Here is an 18,758-nt window from a genome sequence, read left to right as displayed (position 1 = left end):
CCCAATAATCCATTCCAAAGGTACGACAAGAAATGATTCATCAACCCACAATAAACTTAGAGGAAAGCTAAATGAGCATCTTGAAAAGGGAGAAAAACATTCAAATTTAGAATTTTTCACTTTATTTTAAAAATAGGTCAAGTAAAATTATAACAACCTCTCTTTAATAGGACATAACAGAAATTAAAAATTTTTTCATTGGCATCAAAACCATTAGATCATTCTGTTAGATCTTTTGTTTCAATTTCAGTGTTACTGATTCATGACTAAAATTACTAACCAGTTTTATCCATAAGTTGATGCCAATGTCTTTCTCTAAGTGCTTCATTTTTCAACTCAACCATAAGTGGAACTGAATTTTTAAAGGCTTTCATCATATTTTCTAATTTAATACTTGGCTCTAACTGTTTTATATCCTTTGGCAATTTTCGATACTCCTTCACAAATTCCTCCATTCCATCAACCAAAATTTGTGGATTCAAATTTGACCAAAGTGTTTTTGCCCAAGTATTTTGTGCTGTCTGTACATAAAATTGAGAAAAGTAAAATTAATGAATTAAAGAATCAGATGTCCAACAATAATAAAAATTTAATTCTTATTTAAATGCAAAGTCTCATTATTTTCAATATTGGTTTAAGAAAAAAAAAGTATTGGTCTAAGTATAATAAATAAAAGAAGACAATCCAGCAATGACAAACATCAACAAATAAGTTCAAATTAAACAAGGCAGAAGGTTTCATTTGTAATGTGATGTTACACACATCATAAATAGTATAAAAAAATGCATTTAATTTAACCATAAAAATATTACACTAATTACTCAATTATATTACTTCAGAGAATATATCATTCAAATCTAAGAGGAAACCAATTCATCAAATGAATAAACTTAATAAATTATTTACATATTTTTTTACTTCACTTTTCCTTACAAGTATTACCCTGTCCCTGAGTAGTATAGATTTTTTCTTTAATAAAAAGTGTTGTAAATTTGTGTTAATGCCTTAAATACTTGTATAATTATTTATAGTTTTGCACTTTTAAGGCTGTAGATAATGCGCACATTACTTTAATATATATTATTTACAAAGATATAAATTCCTCAAAAAAATATTTCATGTTTATTTTACGCAGATCTAATGTAATTTTCAAGCATGTAAAAATGTATATTTAACAAGAAAATAAAGGTGATTGACTTTTTTCTCAGACAAGGTTTAGTTTTACTTACTTATTAAAATACTTTTGAAAATTCTCCTAAATACTTATTAAAATTGTCATTCTGAATAGTATAATCTAAAGATAGGGTTTTGGAGGATGAAAAGGTAATATAATTTGATAAATAATATTAAATGAGATATAAACCACCAAAAACAATAAATAGATAAGTTAAACTTACCATATTAATTGCAAGAATCAATTTTTGCAGGATCCCGCATTTTCATTTATTATTAAATTCTATATTTACATTAAAAACAGAAGAAAAATTCAATAAATTTCAACAAAATTCAATAAAAAAAATATATAAATAAATATGTTTTCGAATAGTGAAGATGTGAGATTCTGCAAAAAACAATTCTTGGATGGTAAGTTTAACTTATAGATTTACTGTTTTTTTGGTGGTGTATATTTCATTTAATATTAAAATGTATTAGCAAACAATTTAATATTATATGTTTAATTATTGGAATTTTCAAAAAAAATTTCATACATATCTAAAAAATAATTGCTTTCAGTAAAATATCTTTTTTTTAATCACCTTCATTAAAATTTACAAAAAACATTTTACACAATTGGATAATTGAATAAATCTATTAACTGTAAAATAACTGTTCCTTCTTCAGGGTTCACTTATTGTATAGAGATAAAATCAATTTATTACCCTTTTTTTGGTTTATTTTCACTGAACTACTTCTGAATTTTATAAACATGCAAATCAGAGTATAAGACACCCTAGGACAAAATGATGTTTTAAGACATTTCATGAATAACACACACTACTTGTTTTTTTACTTACAAGTTTATTTTATTTTAATCAGTTATTTTTACTTCTTATTGTATGGATTAGCCCTCCTAACCATTGACCACTTTATAAGATTTGCTATTCCATTGAAATCACTACTTTTGTTCAGTCCTCAGATGTACTGGATTATTACTGCAGAAAATTCTCTAAGGATAGAAAAGTGTTGTTCATGGATAGGTTCTTTTAACTTTGAGAACAAGTTGAAGTTTGGCACTCAATTTTTTTTTTACTACATGCTATAATAAGGTAACGCTTTCCTCTTGTACCTACTAGCAAATTAATCACAACCTTTCCCAAGTAGAGGCAAGCAATATTATGAAAACTTCTCATCTATAAGTAAGTCAGGTCATTTTTGGTACATTATGAATAAGATTTTAGCATGATAATATGTCAGTATGCTGTTACTACACTTTTCTTCATGGAACTCTACCTACTGCGATAATTCCTCATTGATCATTATTTTCTAACCTATGACTGAACTTGTTGAAATTTATATTGCTATTGAGAGGATAGACATTTTCATTCATTCAACTGTGATTTTAACATCATTTTCAAGTCTCTAACCCATGCTTCATCAATAATGACATTCAAACAAGGAACATGTGACAGATAGTTCTGCTTCAATAGTAAAGCAGTGAAGGATATGTAAGGCTGAAATTTTTTCACAGATAATTTTTCAAAGAATAGTAATAATCACAATCCACTGATGATATTTCATTCCAGATTGCTTAACACTTTTCTTCAACAAAGTTAAGCATAAATTTCATACTTTTTTAAAGTGAGAAATGACTCTTCTTGGCCTTGGATTATTATTTATCTTCACTCATCCTTCAACAAAACAAGTAGCCCAAACTGAACTATGGTCTACTGTCTGCTCATCACAAACTTTACAATGCAATGTAGATTTCAATCAACTTTTAGTTAAACTTTTAGTGAAAACTTAAAGTTTTCATATTTATGTAGTAAGATCTTTGATAAGTACAAGACCCAATTCAAAATTGTTTATTCTCAACTTAAATTGTTTAGTCTTCAATTTAAACTGGCATCACTTTTCATTGGAATTGCATTATCAACTCTGCAAAATGACCACTTTGTTAATTATTTATGAAACTTCTTTCATACAATAAATTTCTTAAATGTTAACTTGTGTTAGAAAAACATTGACTCACTACATAAACATGCAACACTGAGCCAACAGACCCCCAAATGAAGAAAGCCACAAGAGATATTTGTAGGCTTAATATCCCACAGATTAATCAATCAAAAATTAATCTGTATTTCTTGGTTTAACAAAAACTTGCTTAAAAGGTATACATCAGTAAATAAGCAATTTTTCTATGCAATTTAATAACAGATTTACTGCATAACCCATCAGTGGTATTTCCTACAAATTCTTAGCTCTACTTATCATTTACTTCACTATCATCGATGAGTAAATTTAAGTCATGGAATTTATTCCATTTTTATATATTGTTATTTATATTTTATTGCAATTTAAAAATAATTTTTTATCAGCAAATTTCTCATAAGACCCTCATGGACTGAATGTAAATTTGTCAGACCATAGTTGATTTATAATCTGTATACAAATGTGACGTGATTCTTTCTTTGAAAAGCCATTTTTATTAGAAAGAATTCTTCTTTCTTTACTAACAAATGTAAATTATTATTCCTTTACAAATGGCTGTCACCTTCCTTGGCCATTAGCCAACATACAATATCAATCAAATAATTTTCTTACTTCACTCTCAATCTCCTAGATCCATGGTCAGCATGGTAATTACTGACCAGCAGTCAACAAGTTTCCATATGTAAGCATACTTGATGTGAAAATAAATTAATAAGTAGATTAGCTTAAAACAATTATTTAATAAATCTTTTTCAAGTCACTTGTTCTTGGTTCTAATTTTTTTTAAATATTTATAAGATTTTTACTTTTAAATTAAAAAAAAAGTGTCATATAGTAATAAAGTACCAATTTTCACTAACATGTTCCTAAATTATAATCTCTTATTTTTTCAGATCAATTAATTATGATCTGTAAAAATAAAGACAAATACATACACAGTGGAAGAAACTGTTAAAAGCTTTATTTCAAACATATTCAATATTACAATAAGTAATCAATAAACAATGACAAATTGAATGAAACAAAAACAGGTGTCTCTCTATAAGATTTGAGGTTCCAATTATATGCCCTTGATTTCTGAATTTTCCCTTGATTAAAGAAATTTTAACCTTTCTTTACCTTTTCCTTTTAAAAAATTGGGAGAGGATTATTTTTTTCTAGATTTAGATTATTTTTAAAGAAGCTACAAAGGGAAAACTGAGAAAACTTGAAAAGATTTTTAGCCACTATTTTATTCATCATTTAATTCACAAAATGTTTTGTTAGGTGCCATAATCATAATAGGTGTAGGTGTCCTGAGGTCAAATTATGAGTTACTACCAAAAACTACACAAGTATTCTTCACAATAAAGCATTCTGTGATAATGTAAAGTGATAAATGCAACGCACACACTTTCTAGATTGGAAGCCAACTGAGAAGTGTAATTAGAAATTACACTTTCTAATTTTTGAGAAGCCATGAGAGAGTATAGCTTAGTCTATACATGAAATGAAACTAAAGCATACATTTTTGAAAATGTAAAATAAGGGAAATGTAAAAAAACTGGATTATTCACCCGAAGCATATAGTGTCACCATTATGATAATGTAATTACAGAGGAATATTATTATTTTAACAGGAGGGATATACAAGAGGGAATGATATAGTAAAAGAAAAATTTCCTGAAGTAAAAAAAGGTTTTCCATGCCTGGGAAGTAATATTGCAGGATATAAGGATAAGTAGGTAAAGTGAAAACAGAATACAGGCAGCTGTAAACTTTTCTCACAATTGAAGGGATTGATTTGTAATGAAAAGGTTGGAAAGAATACAGAAAAAAATACTGTTTAAGACATACTTAATATTTTGGCATATGGTAGTGAACAGTGGTTCATTCTAATGAGTCTCTGTGTCTATTGAAAGGAAGAAAGTGACAAATCAAGCAAAGTAAGTAATTTGATCAAATGAATGATTGTAATAACAACATGCTGATAATGTCAGAAATAAGAAAGGAAGGTAGTATGGAAAAAAAACAGTAGAAACGTTTCAGAACAGCAGAGTGCACTATTATGACAAGTGAATGAACAAAATTACTGAAAACAGTTTGAGTAGGATTTAAGAAGAAGGTAGAGCAGATCCAGAAGCAATGATAGACAGGCAGAAGCAATAGATAGTAAAGGAGAATGTGAGAAAGTAAAGAAGGAAACTGGATAGCATTAGATTATAAACAGAATAATAAGAAAACCAAGCCTATGGAAATTTCAATTCACAGTCCACCCAATAAATTGCATACAAAATAAACTAACAAAACATAGTAGAGGTCCCTATCATTTTGATATTACAATGACCCACCTATTACTCAATTTGCATAGCAACAACAGTTATAAAAATATCAATAATTTAAGATAAATTACTTTATTCACAGAATAATAATACATAAATAGATCATTAAAACATTCTTTAGAAAGAAAAAACAATTTTGGATTTTATTTTGTTTTGAATTTCATTCCCCCTTCTGCCTTATTTTCAACCTGACCACCCTCATTCAGCTGCCTCATTGAGAAAAACAAAAATTTTTATTCATTATATAAGGAAACAAAGAAAAATATGATTCATTTTAATGAACTTGACATGTTGATATCCATCAATAGATTCATGTTTGCAAAAAAGGGCAATAGAAAACCATTCATCACTTTCCTAGTTAAGCCTGGCATTAGATGTTTGATAGTTTTGTTATTTCAGTAGAGACTTGGTTCATATTAGGTTACCTATTTTTTTTTTCTTTATGGTGGGGAGGGGGAGTTACTCTTAAAGCAGTGAAAAAATTATTTTTAGCAATAAAGAAAAATGAGAGTTAGATTTAATCTGCAAGTAGATTAAATGTAATTTGTGCATTGCTCATTAACAACTTAGGCAAATCAAATAAATTTATTTAATATTACTAAATTACTATCTCAGTGGTGTGATTGGTTTAACCTCAAAATAAATGGTATAGGAAATAGCCCAATGTTTAGAGATGCAGTTGAGGGAATCAGAAATTTTAATTCGCAAAAAAGAAGGTTTATTGAGTTTTTTGAAACATTGAAAAGGGAAGGAAATTAAATAAAACTTTTTAACCTCTTAAAAATCTTTTTATTTAGTGAACCGTCAATAAAAGCTGTTTCATTTATCAATTAAACATCTTTTATTGACGGCTCACTAAATGAATTTTAATTTCCAAACAAATCCATTATGCTTTGATGAAAACTCTACTAATATTATTTATATAAAATCTACATTCTGCAATTTTTAATAAATAATTAATCCTTGATAATAGTATTTTAGTTTTATTAACAAAATATATAAGCAATTCACTCATATCAGGATCTTTTAAAACCACACCAACAGTAATCTTGAAAAGATGTAGCCCAGTTCACTAGTCCTTAATATATAGCAGGAGACGAGAATGGCTGCTTACAGAATACTTTTATTCTGAGCTTTGAAAAAATGATTATTAACAACAGTCACTACTCTATTCAAAGCAGGACAGTTATAGTACATAACCATATATCTAATGATTAAAGTGAACAAAATTTCAATAAAATAGTTGACATGATTGAAGAACTAGCTACAGCTGATACAGAAACAATGCAACATTTTATATATATGGTTCTTGTATCAATGGAAAATCTGATGCTGGGATCTTTAGTAACGTGCTCAAAATAAACCCTAATCTCAACCTTGGAAAATATAAGACATGACTTTCAAGCTAACTTCACCTTTTTAGGGACCTGTCTGATAATGGAATATTTAATTAACATATTACCATGTTTTTGGTTAATCAGGCAGCGCTTAAGACTCTTAATTCAGTTATCAGTTTGATCTCTATTTATTTGGAATACCAAAAAAATATTTTAAGATCTAAATATAAAGAATTACTTGGGTTTATAGGCTCAGGGAAGCTCACTTTTTAGACAAGAAAGATGCAAATATTCCAACTATTTGTCTTGAAACAGTATGTAAGGTTCAGTACACAAGAATCCACAAATAACTTCATTTATTTCTAAATCCTTATGTATTAATCATGCAAATTATTAACTGTAGTTCTTTGTTTACTGGTAATAGCTTTGTCAGAAGAAAAGTAGTTTCTGATAAAATTATTAAAAAATAAAAAACTCTTCTTTTACTTCCAACAAAGATTTACAGTTTCTTCAGGAACACTGTAAAAAATTTCTCCGTTTCCTTATTTGACAATAGGCTAAGTCTTTTTGGTAGATATTGGAAATTCTGACTCATGTATATTTTAGTCTCACTAAAAACACTATAAAGTAGACTCGGTATGTAAATTATTTCAAATTAGACTGCTAAACATCTTTCCCTAGAATATGAAGAGCTTCAATAAAAACAATTTTAATCTATGCAAAATTTAAGAAAAAAAAAAAATTAGTAACTTTTTAAGTCACGAACTATTATACATACTGTTACATTTTGTAAGCTACTATTACATACAACTCTAAGCTAAGACTAAAAAGGGAGTACTCCAAAAGCATTTTAGCAAGAGCACCTATTTGGGCTGAGACCTGCACCTTTAAATTTTGTTTAGCTAACATAATAAAAAAAATCATCTTATCTTACTGCATAGGATTCTGTGCATATCCTGGTTTGTCATCTAATATCACTATCTTTTCCAGACAATTTAGTACGTTAACACAAGAATCCACAAATAACTTCATTTATTTCTAAATCCTTATGTATTAATCATGCAAATTACTAACTGTAGTTCTTTGTTTACTGGTAAAAATTGATGGTAGGTAATGAAGTCTGAATGTTTTTTAGGTCATGCGTGTAACTATTAGGGAAAAATTTATTACATTAGAAAATTACGCTATTAAAAAAACAAAAAAAATATTAAAAGAACTAGACACAAAGTAAAATTACATGTCAAGCACCAAGGCATTATAGGATTATCAATTCTTCAATCAAGTGGTCCAGGAGAAATATTAAACACTAAGAAAAATTTCTTTGAAATAATATTACAAAAATCTTTCAAAATTTTTAAAAACTTGGTTTGTATTTTTTATTTATACTTTAATCAAATTATTATCATACATTGCATGAGTATAATTAGTAGATTAATTTGGATTTCAAAAGACAACATCATATACTGAAATTTCTAATATATTTATAAAACATCAAACAAATTTTCAATCAAACATTTACTATACAACGTAACGAAATAGTGAAGCTTTTGCATAGTGAAGTTTTTATAGTGACATGTTTATTTCATTTACTTAATTAATTATCACAATTTTCGACAAATGTTTTTATGAGTTTTTATAAAAGATTTCTTATTCAATCCATCTCTGATAATGCATCATTCCTGCAAGGATTTCTTCCTGTTATCCGACCTTAGTACTATACAAAATTTCATCAATAGGCAATGTCAGAAAAGTATATTAAATTAATATACCTGCACCCTTAATTTACCCCTGTACAGGGGGATGTTTACAAAGTAATGGTGGAATATTGTATTGTCACCTGACCTTCGTAATTGCGCAAAATTTTATCAATCGGCAATGTCAGTAAGTATGTTAAATTAAGGATGCAAGATTTGAGGAAAAACATGAAAAAACATCCTGAGTTAAAGAAAAGCACGTAAAAAAGGGTTAAAATTGTTAAAGCAACTAAATTTTTCCCAGTTAAGTAAAAACTAACTTTTATCTTCATTTTTTTTTAACTTTTCACAACAATAAGGAATTTGAGTAAAAGGCTGATTCCAATGTAATGGTATCTTTATCTTCCTTATCGGTAATAAAAATATACAACACAAACTGAAATTTTAGACTACAGTAAGAGAAGTTAGTAAAAGAACAGATAGTAATTTAACCCAGAAAATTATACATTACACCATGGATGAATTTTCCAGCAAATGGATGAATTTTCCATGGATGTTTTTCCAGCACTTTTAGCAAAGGATTTTCCTTTTCTACAGGACCATTAACTTTCCAATGTCTTAACAGATAAAACAACGATAAAGACTCCTACAGTTATCAAGAATACTTACTAGCTTCTACATATCAACAATGAAAAGAAATCATACAATGAAAAAACTTAGGTTCAAAACACTTAGTTTTTTAAATTTTAATTTTAATCAATAAAGTTGAGAAAATAAGCTTCAGCTAAATAAACAATATGGCTTAGTTTTTCTTCAGTCAAAATAAAATTTTAGTATTCATAACAACCAAACAGCTCAATATTTTATTATCAAACCTACAGCCAGTAACAGTTATTTATTAATTTATGCCTTTATTTTTATTACAGAGATCAGCTAAAAACATTGTCATTTCAACTACAAATGATGATAATACAATAGCATATGTAATTTTAAATAGACTAGTATTCCCACTATCATGATGGTGTAAAAATGTTTCTAATTTTTAATGTTTTGATAGACAAGCAAATTTTGGTTAACCCTTTCTGTTCTGATTTGTTACCATCCCCATGTCAACAGTTCTATGTTTAGTTTGAATCCTGTACTACAAACATACATATGAACATTGAAATAAATAAATTTTTTTGATTTTCGTTACCTGGACTTCTTCATAAAATGAATAAATCTGTTTCATCTTTTGAAAATCATCATAAGCTTTCATGAAATTTGAATAATCCACTACTGGTAAATCAAACAATCTTTCTGCTTGTTCCATCTCCATTTTTTTTACTAGAAGTTGTTCAAACTGAGGGTCATACATCTGAAATCCAAATATAGTACTTATAATCTCAACGCTATAGTACTTTTTCTATAACAAAACAAAAATAGCAAATTACAAACCTTGATTTATGAAATATTAGGTCCTACCTGTAGCATGGGTTCTTATAACAATGTAACCTATAAAATCTGTGGTTTCACACGTGCACTTGTCATGTAGTTTGAGCTTTTTGATGCTTGTTTAATCTTCAGTTTCATTAACTCTGGATGCTGCTTGAAGTTCAGCTTATAGGTTCTTTTGTAGTCTAATACTGAGCTAGTAAGACCGATAATGAGGTAAAAAACAGATGAGAAGAAGATAGAAAATGAAATAGTGACTCCCACTCACAATGGGTTAAAGAAGAAAACGGCTGTGCACCAGTTTTCAATCTGATTGTTAATAACTTTGGAACTAAGAAGCTATCAAGAGCCAGACAAATTACATTTTGTAGAAAATGATCTCTACTTTGGTCTATTTAATCACAGTTTTCATGATATTGGCAAAAAATTGCACAGTTGCTCATTAAAATTTTGCTTAAGGGAGAAGAAAAGGTGGGGATGGGAGTAGTTTTTTCAAATTAAATGTAGGTAACAATTTTCCTCTTGCTTGCAACTGTTAATGTGAAAAATTTTATCATGATCAGAATAAAACTGAAAATCTGTATAAAAGACAAACAAATACATAAACATTCTTCTTACACACACATACACATGCACACACACACACACACACACACACACACACACACACACCACTATATATATATATATATAGAGAGAGAGAGAGAGAGAGAGAGATGAATTGAATTGTGGTTAATTTTTAATTGAAATTAGCATCAAGAAAAAATAAATAGAAATTATGACTAATTGAAGAACCATTTATTGAGTATTTAAGACTAAAATACAGAAAAAGAGGCATTACCTATAATTTATAAATGAAGGTGATCTCCGTAGCAGAGTGGTAGTGTCTTAGCCTTTTATTAAGAGTTTCCGCATTCAAATCCTGGTCAGGCATGGCATTTTTACTTGCCATAGATTCCCATTGCATACTCACATGCACAAACTTTGAGCTTATATAGTGAATTAATCATAAAAAGCAAAAAAGGTAATTAAAAAACAAAATGAACTAAATCATAAATTAACAGTCTAGGGTCAAAAAATAAAAATAATACTATGGCTGAATAAAGGAATGAGTTAGAAATAATGAATAGTATAAGATTCATTGCCGGAGAGAGAAATTTAATAGGAAAGTAAACATAAGTGTAACATATGTAATGAGAATCAATGAAAGTTGATTTTCATTGAACTTTCAATACAAAGTTGGATAATACAATTAAATATCGAGATAGAAGAGAACACTATGTACCCCATGATACAAAATTTTATTATTTGGATAGTAAAATTACAAAGGAAGGACTAGGAACATCTTTGATACAAATTTTGGAAACACTTCTCAAACTCAAGCTTTAACTGGTCAATACAACCTGAAAGTCATCTTATCATTTCGCATCATACTCCTTTCATAGCTATAAAGATGTTAGAGAAAAAAGAATTACATGTGGGCCAGATGTAGTATGGCAGGTGTATGTCATGTAATAACCAGTGCTTGAATCCAAATATTTTATGTTCCACCAAACCGATTTGATTCCAGAGCTATTGTAATATCTCTTCAAAGAACTTTTCTACTCAAAAATGTTTAATAATTCCAATGCAGCCATGAAATTTATGCAACAACCAATCCTCTTTTCTTGTTCTTTGAAACTCAATGAATGTGATATAAAATGGGAAGTGGGAACAAAATTTCTGTTAAAATTTTTTGTCTTATTACTTGAACAGATTCCTTATTACTAAAGACCATTTCAGCTAACACCTCATTGAAATTCATTGGCCTTCATACACACCTTTTTAACTATAGTGTTTAAATAGAGATTGGACAACCAAGTCAAAAATCAACAATCTATATCCTAAAAAAAGAAACCACTCACAGTAAAAATAGTCATGGTAGAGATAAATGTTCACCATAAAACTAATTTAATTACTAAATATTTCCAAAGCACTCTTCCCTGACTAAAAGAAAATTTGGTTACTGCATTTTGCTGAATTTTTAATTTTATAACGATATACAGTGATATAACGATATTCAGTACCTCTACTATTTTCATTGTAAAATCATAAAACTGCAGTTCATATACATTTTGATTTGCACTAATTGGAAAGAGCACACAAGCAGAGCAAACCATACACTATTTTCCTTTCTCGTATCATACTAATACAAATGCAGACAATATTATTCAATTAGCACCCTGAGTACACGTCACACCACATTCAATCTAATCTGAATATTGTAATAGAGGGGAAGATTAGCAACCAGGAAGCTGAAATTTTTTTAAATTCATTTTTTGAATTAAGTTGTTTTTTGTGAATATTAAAAATGTAATATACTCTCTAAAATTAAAACATACATTAACCTTGCAATTTTAATAAAAACAAGAAATTTAACAATGATTTCAGTAACAACTTACAATCATTAATTGAGCTCCTTCAATGAGTGAAGTTTTGAGAGCACCAGGACCTGACTCATTGAACTTATTTACAAATTCTTCTACAAATTTAACAAAGTCTGCAATTAAATCCACAGATTCCTTTGAAAATACCTCTTTAGCTGGATTCATCGCAAGTGCTCTATACATACTTTCATCAACTAATTTAAACCAATCATTTTTTAACTGGTTTAATAGATTAATATCTGCTTCAGGAATCTAAAAAAGAATAATAATTATGCAAAAATATTTGGTACTGTGCAATAATAATTAGTAAGTCTGTGTGTTTATATATAACTTTACATGAATGACTACTACATATTCAACCAAACCTGTACTCATTTCAGTCCTCAATAAGTAATCAGTAATTTTGCTTTCATTTTGTGTTTTAACCTATCCATTGCCTCAAAAACCTAATAGACCTCTATGAAGAAAATATCTGATGTATATTTACTGAAATAATGAAAAAAATCATGAATGATGGTTGTTTTTATGATATTATATGAAAAAAAAAAACTTAAAAACAAATTTATTAATTACAGTAACTAAAATTATAATCTGACCTACAAGAATACTGTTTTTGTTTTTTTAAATGAAATTTTGTATACAGCATATTCAGTCAAACAAAATGGTGAATAAATACAATGGTAAAACATAAAGTGGGTAAATAAATTTTTTTTTTACCAACAAACTCCAAATTATTTCAAGTTATTTGTTGTACAGCCCCTCAGACAATTACATTAAATGTATCTGACCAATATACATGAACTGGTCAGTTTTATTTTTAATTCACAAGATAATTAATTGTGGATCTCCATGGAGGAGTGTTAGATCTTGACCTTTCATCCAGGAGTCCTGGGTTTGAATCCCAGTCAGGCATGGCAATTTTCATACGTTACATTTCATTTCCATATTCCCATGTACTGACTTCTCATTTCTGTGGTAAATTAATTCATCAAGCAAACTAAGAAAAAAATTGTCTAATGAAGCCAACTTAAATAGACCATCATTGTTAAATGAAATTTGGTGATTCTTTAAGTTTGCCTTTACATTGCTAAACATTGCTATGTTTGCTTTTACATTGCCTTTACATTTATAAACATAATACTTTACTAACGTCTCAATTTCTTTATCATTATAACAATTTATAATATTTTTAGAGTACTATTATAATTTAACATTAATTGAAATAACCTAATCTATGCAGAATTTTCTGGTAAAGATTCTTAAAAAAATGTGTACATTTCACAGTGACTTAATAATTTAAGATTAGAATTAGAGAGAAAATTAAAAGCATAAACTGGAAATGCTTCAAAATTTGAGAACGACTTTATTCAATGACTATAAAGCAATGTATAAAAAAAACGAACATCTTGTTAAGCTTTCAAAACAAATGAAATTTCTTTTTCATAACTCAATACATCACAACCCTGTAAGGAGAAGGGTGTCTTCTTGAGGGTGTCTTCTTGTAAGGTGGGTGTCACCTTGTGGTGATTCCAGTCGCCACACCACCCCGTCCCCCCTCTGCTCCAAGCCCTGAGGGGCATTACCGGAGGTCATCTAAGACCCTCTAACTGATTACATCTCAATGTAATGGAAATACCTCAGCAGACATTTACATCAGTAAAAATTAATATCTCAGCCAACACCTTCACTTTAGGCTTCTTTCAGACATCTTCACTCTTCTTTTCCTATAATACCTCAACACAAAGTTCATTACACAAAACTTAATTCGCCAAGCAAAGGTTCTGTTTAAACAAGACCTTTTGGCATTTTCTGTAGGACAAAGCTATAGTTAAAGTCATTTTTAAGGAACTTTGCACTAAGGGTCTTTGTTATTAGATGGAAAGCCATATGTGTAACAATTATTCATAAAATTTTCTATTTCAAACAGTGGTTTACTTTTCTTAGACAATGGCAGTGCTGAGGAATGCTACAAGGGGAGAAGGATGAAATTTTCCATTGCCAAGCCACAACACCTTACATCACTGAACAATTTCAGTCAGTCTCTCTGTGTATTGAAGCCTTTCGGCAAACAAAACTATATTCCACATTATATTTGATTGATTCTTTAATAGACTTATTTTCTATTACTTCTAAAACACTTTATTTAAGAAAAGAAAACGGATAGATATATAGCAAAAAATCTTCTCAATAGCCTTTTGTCAGTGATGTCTAGTGTACCTGTTATAGTGTTTATGATACCGCTAATACAGTAAGAATGTGGATTATAGTAAGATTATTTGGCACTGGCTAAAACCACAAAGGATAAAATCACAAGTGTTCAGATCTGGTAACCTTGGAGGACACTGCAAACAAACTCTGTTACTGGGTCAATGCTAACCAATCCAGTGGTTTGGAAAAATATCATTCAACTGATCTCTCTCATACAGAGTTTTTCATATGAAAAAGTGAACAATCTTGTTGTTAAATAAAATTCTCTGTTTCATCTTGTAGTTGAAGAAAAAGCCATGAAAGCCATGCATCCAAAAACCAACTACTATTACACACTTGCATCAGCGAAATATAATAATGGCCTGTAAACTTGCCATTGAAATATCGAACAGAAAACATTTAATCTTGGGAAGTCCTTTTCACATTGAAAGAGTTCAAGAGGATTTACTGACCTCACGATATGGAGAACATTGTGTATGTTAACTTTCCCACTAACATGAAATGCTGACTCTCATGACTAAACACATTTTAGTTAAGAAAGTCATCATCACCTTCATACTTTAACATTTTGGTTTCAAAGTTGACCTGCACATAATAGTCAGAAGACTTCAAAAGCCTGTATAGTTGTAAACAGAATGAACACATATGTAAGTGCTTCCTTAAAAAATTCCACATCACCAGCATTGCTACTTCATGGCTGCTCTTCCTTACACATTTTTTACAACGAACATCCAGTTCTTTCAAACAGATCATGCCAATGATCAATGTTACTGTCATTTGGATCAAATTAAACTTTTTACAGATCATGCGTTGAACTGAAATCACATTTAGCAAACTGGAAAAAAAAGAAGGCTTTCTGTTCATTTTTGCTGGTGGGGCTGTTAAACAGGAATATAAGGAGGAATCAATATTTGGCTTGGTGAGCAACAAACTATTTTTACTCTTTGATTATAGATTTAAATAAACACTGTACACTTACCCAAAAGACATTATAACAAATTAAAACCTAGATATTCTTCTTTTTTTTACATCCAGTTACGATCAACATTTTCATTTTGTACTTTATTTGTATTTTATTAAATCAATTTCATTGTATAGAACATTGCATTTTAATTAAGTTTAAAATGAGCAATGTCTACTGATTTCAGGACCAGTAAATAAATTTGTTTGAGATTTTAAAAAAAGGTTATTTTATTTTTAAAATAATGTAAAACTTAAACTTATTTATACTTACATTTATTTCATAAATTCCAAGTGAATAAAACCGTTCTTCAATCTCATGAAAGAAAATGTCAGAATCACCTACCATTTCATTAATACTTTCAACTGCCTGCAAAACCTTTTTAAAACTTTCCAAATTATTGACAGGTGTAGCTAAATCATCTTTCAAATCCTGTAAGAATTGTACTAAGTTAATATAAGCAGATAATATAATACTTTTAAAATCATTAATTAGTCATCAAGTAGTATAAAGAAAAAAATTAGTGGGTAAACTTAAAACCAATTAAAAAACATAATAGCAAAATAGAATAAAAATAAGATAAAGTAAAACAAGTAGAATTTATTATTTTTAATCAAAATCAATCTTGATTTTAATTAAAAATAATAAATAACCAGACAGTTATTATATCTTTATAACACAAACATGAAACGTAGTAACCAATTTACACTGAATCAAATAGGATATTCAGTGACTAGTCCTATACACAATATATGGGTAGTATTTACTTGTAGAGCAGTGAATAGTTACGACTTGTCAATAAGTATTGTTCTGCATACATTGAAATCTGCGACACATGTTTGATCACATGCACAGATACATCAACAATTTCACTATGAACTGCAAGTCAGAGCAGAGAGGTAACACTGAATTCTACATCAACCCAGGAAATCTGCAACAAATACCTTTGAATTGATCTTATAGATCTATAAGAATGAAGCATTGATTTGGATAAGACTTGAGAGGAACCTGCTGTTCAGAACAAGCAGAACATCAGTGAAGGTTGAAGAGACATGAGGACAACTCTCAAAAGTATAACTATAAAAAGAGAAAAATCTAGTTAGTTCATACATGAGAATCACCTAATGAAATTTCATTATCAATGAATTATTCAACATCCTTATCTGTCGTTCATGGCCAGACTGCTGACTTCAGACAGGAGATTCAAATATATTTAAATCAGTCAGGATCTCTGTCAGCATGCTTAAAGTTACCTAAAGTTCATGTCAGGGGTCATCACCGGTAATAGAAGTTTGTTCTACGCCTCTAATCCAGAAACTAAACAACAGTCTTTGTAGTGAAAGAACCCAAGACTCAATAAAATGAGATAACTTTGTAGTAGGATAACTAATAGAGTAACCAAGATGAGTAGATTGTGCACTATGAATTCATCCCTGATGGTAGGCTAACAGCTAAACCATATAAGTGATGTGAGGAAAAACATGGTACAAACAACTTTAACTGTGGCATGAGAACAACCAGGTACTTCATCACAACAATCCTTCTACACATACAGAGTTTTTTGACTTCATACCTTCATAATCATTGCATTTGACCTCCTGTAACTTAACCCAAGATCAAAAAGATGATGATGAAAAGTTTTTGCAGTCTGGATTGAAGAAAATGTTTGACATACTTAAAGAATGAAATACCTCAAAGCATTCCAATAATAGGAGAAGCATTAGGAGTGGTGTACCATTGCACAATGATTTTTCATCAAAGAGCATGGTAGCTAAATTTGGATTGGGTACTCTTGTTGTTAGGTTCTGAGGCCTAGTTTCAGAATTTTTTAGCATACCATAAACTAGATTGAACTCTTCAAAGAAAAATTCAGAGTACATTCAAAATAGTCTCCACTAACGGCAATTCATTTGCAACACCCTTCAACCCATTTTTCAAATTTACTTTGAAAAATAGATTACTGCTATTAGCTTAAGCATCTTATTATTTTTTATAAGTATTGCTTAACTATTATTGCAGAAGGTTCCCTTATGCAAGTAAACAGACTAAAAACCAAGGAAATGAGGATTTAAGGATGAAGAAACTACCAATGATCACCCCATTTATTCAAGTAGAAGATGCATTGTCATATCATGGTATGTCATTCTGGTTTCCTAAATTCAGTTCAGCTATTTCTCTCTCTTTTCCTTCATACAACTTGAGATATTTCCTAATTAAAATAAAGTAAAAATCATAGTATATTGTTCCCAAATTTAGAGAAATTATCCTCATACTAAAAAAGGCACTTATTTAGTGCCTTTTTTAGTATCTGGATCTTGTGTGCTGAGGGCCAGATTTTGAATTTTTAGTTTTAGAGAAAAGAGTACCACAATTACATGAACTGAATCCTAGTCTCTGAGTCATATACATCAATTTTTCATCATCATTGCAAATTCTTCCAAGAAATAAGACATCCTCATAATTTCAAATAATATACCAATGATGTCTTCAGATACAAACAAGCATACAGTATCTCTTTTTTTATCAGTGAACTAAAGATAATCAAAAGCACAAGCTAATGATAAAGTAAATGCCTAGTGCAAGAGATCAACATAAATCATAAAAATGATATAAAAATATGCAAAGTTGTAGATAAATTATTTGACAGGTAAAATTTCTTAGCAATTCTTCAACAGTGATATTCTTATTAGCTTAAATCATGTCATTCATCTATTTTGGTTTCCTTTATGATTTGTGTCATTGGCTTATATGAGGTTTGATAAAAAAATAAGCAGAATTTTTGTTCTCAAAAATACTTTTATTTATTCATCAATAATGATTCTGTCACTTTCACAGTACTCCTTTCCAGATGTAATATATTTGTGCCAATCTTCAAATCATCTCTGGAACACAATTTGCAGTATCATGTTTAGTTCCTTCAGTTATTCTGTCATTATTTCTTCAATGTTGGCAAAACTTTATTCTTTCATGGTTCTTTTCAGCTTGGAAAATAGGAAGAAGTAACAGGGGGCCGCATCCAGCGAATATGGAGACTCAGGCAACATAACTGTATCGTTTTTGGCCAAAAGTTTACAAACAAGCAGTGAAGCGTGGGCAGGTACACATTATTGTACAACAATTGCCATGAATTTTCACCAAAATCCAAATTAGTCCAAATTCAGCTGTTTTCTTCAGATTGCTTCACACAAACGACATAGAACTTCCAGGTAGTGCTCCTTAATGACCGT

The 18,758-nt window shown here is 29.4% G+C and overlaps 1 protein-coding gene across 1 annotated transcript in view; it reads right to left on the bottom strand.

Moving 5' to 3' along the window:
• The window catches only part of Dhc98D (Dynein heavy chain at 89D), a 392,049-nt gene that overhangs the window by 230,646 nt on the left and 142,645 nt on the right, over nt 1-18,758 (bottom strand). Inside the window, exons 24-27 of the mRNA XM_075354119.1 lie at nt 15,805-15,963; nt 12,378-12,614; nt 9,698-9,859; nt 281-521 (exon numbers count right to left, since the gene is read on the bottom strand). Of these exons, the coding sequence (XP_075210234.1) occupies nt 281-521; nt 9,698-9,859; nt 12,378-12,614; nt 15,805-15,963 (799 nt within the window). The remainder of the gene's footprint in view (nt 1-280; nt 522-9,697; nt 9,860-12,377; nt 12,615-15,804; nt 15,964-18,758) is intronic.

This window comes from Lycorma delicatula, chromosome 1, assembly GCF_047948215.1.
Source record: "Lycorma delicatula isolate Av1 chromosome 1, ASM4794821v1, whole genome shotgun sequence".
In the NCBI taxonomy this organism is placed as follows: domain Eukaryota; kingdom Metazoa; phylum Arthropoda; class Insecta; order Hemiptera; family Fulgoridae; genus Lycorma; species Lycorma delicatula.
The sequence above is the reverse complement of the archived record's forward strand: the minus strand, read 5'-3'. Positions and strand labels throughout refer to the sequence as shown.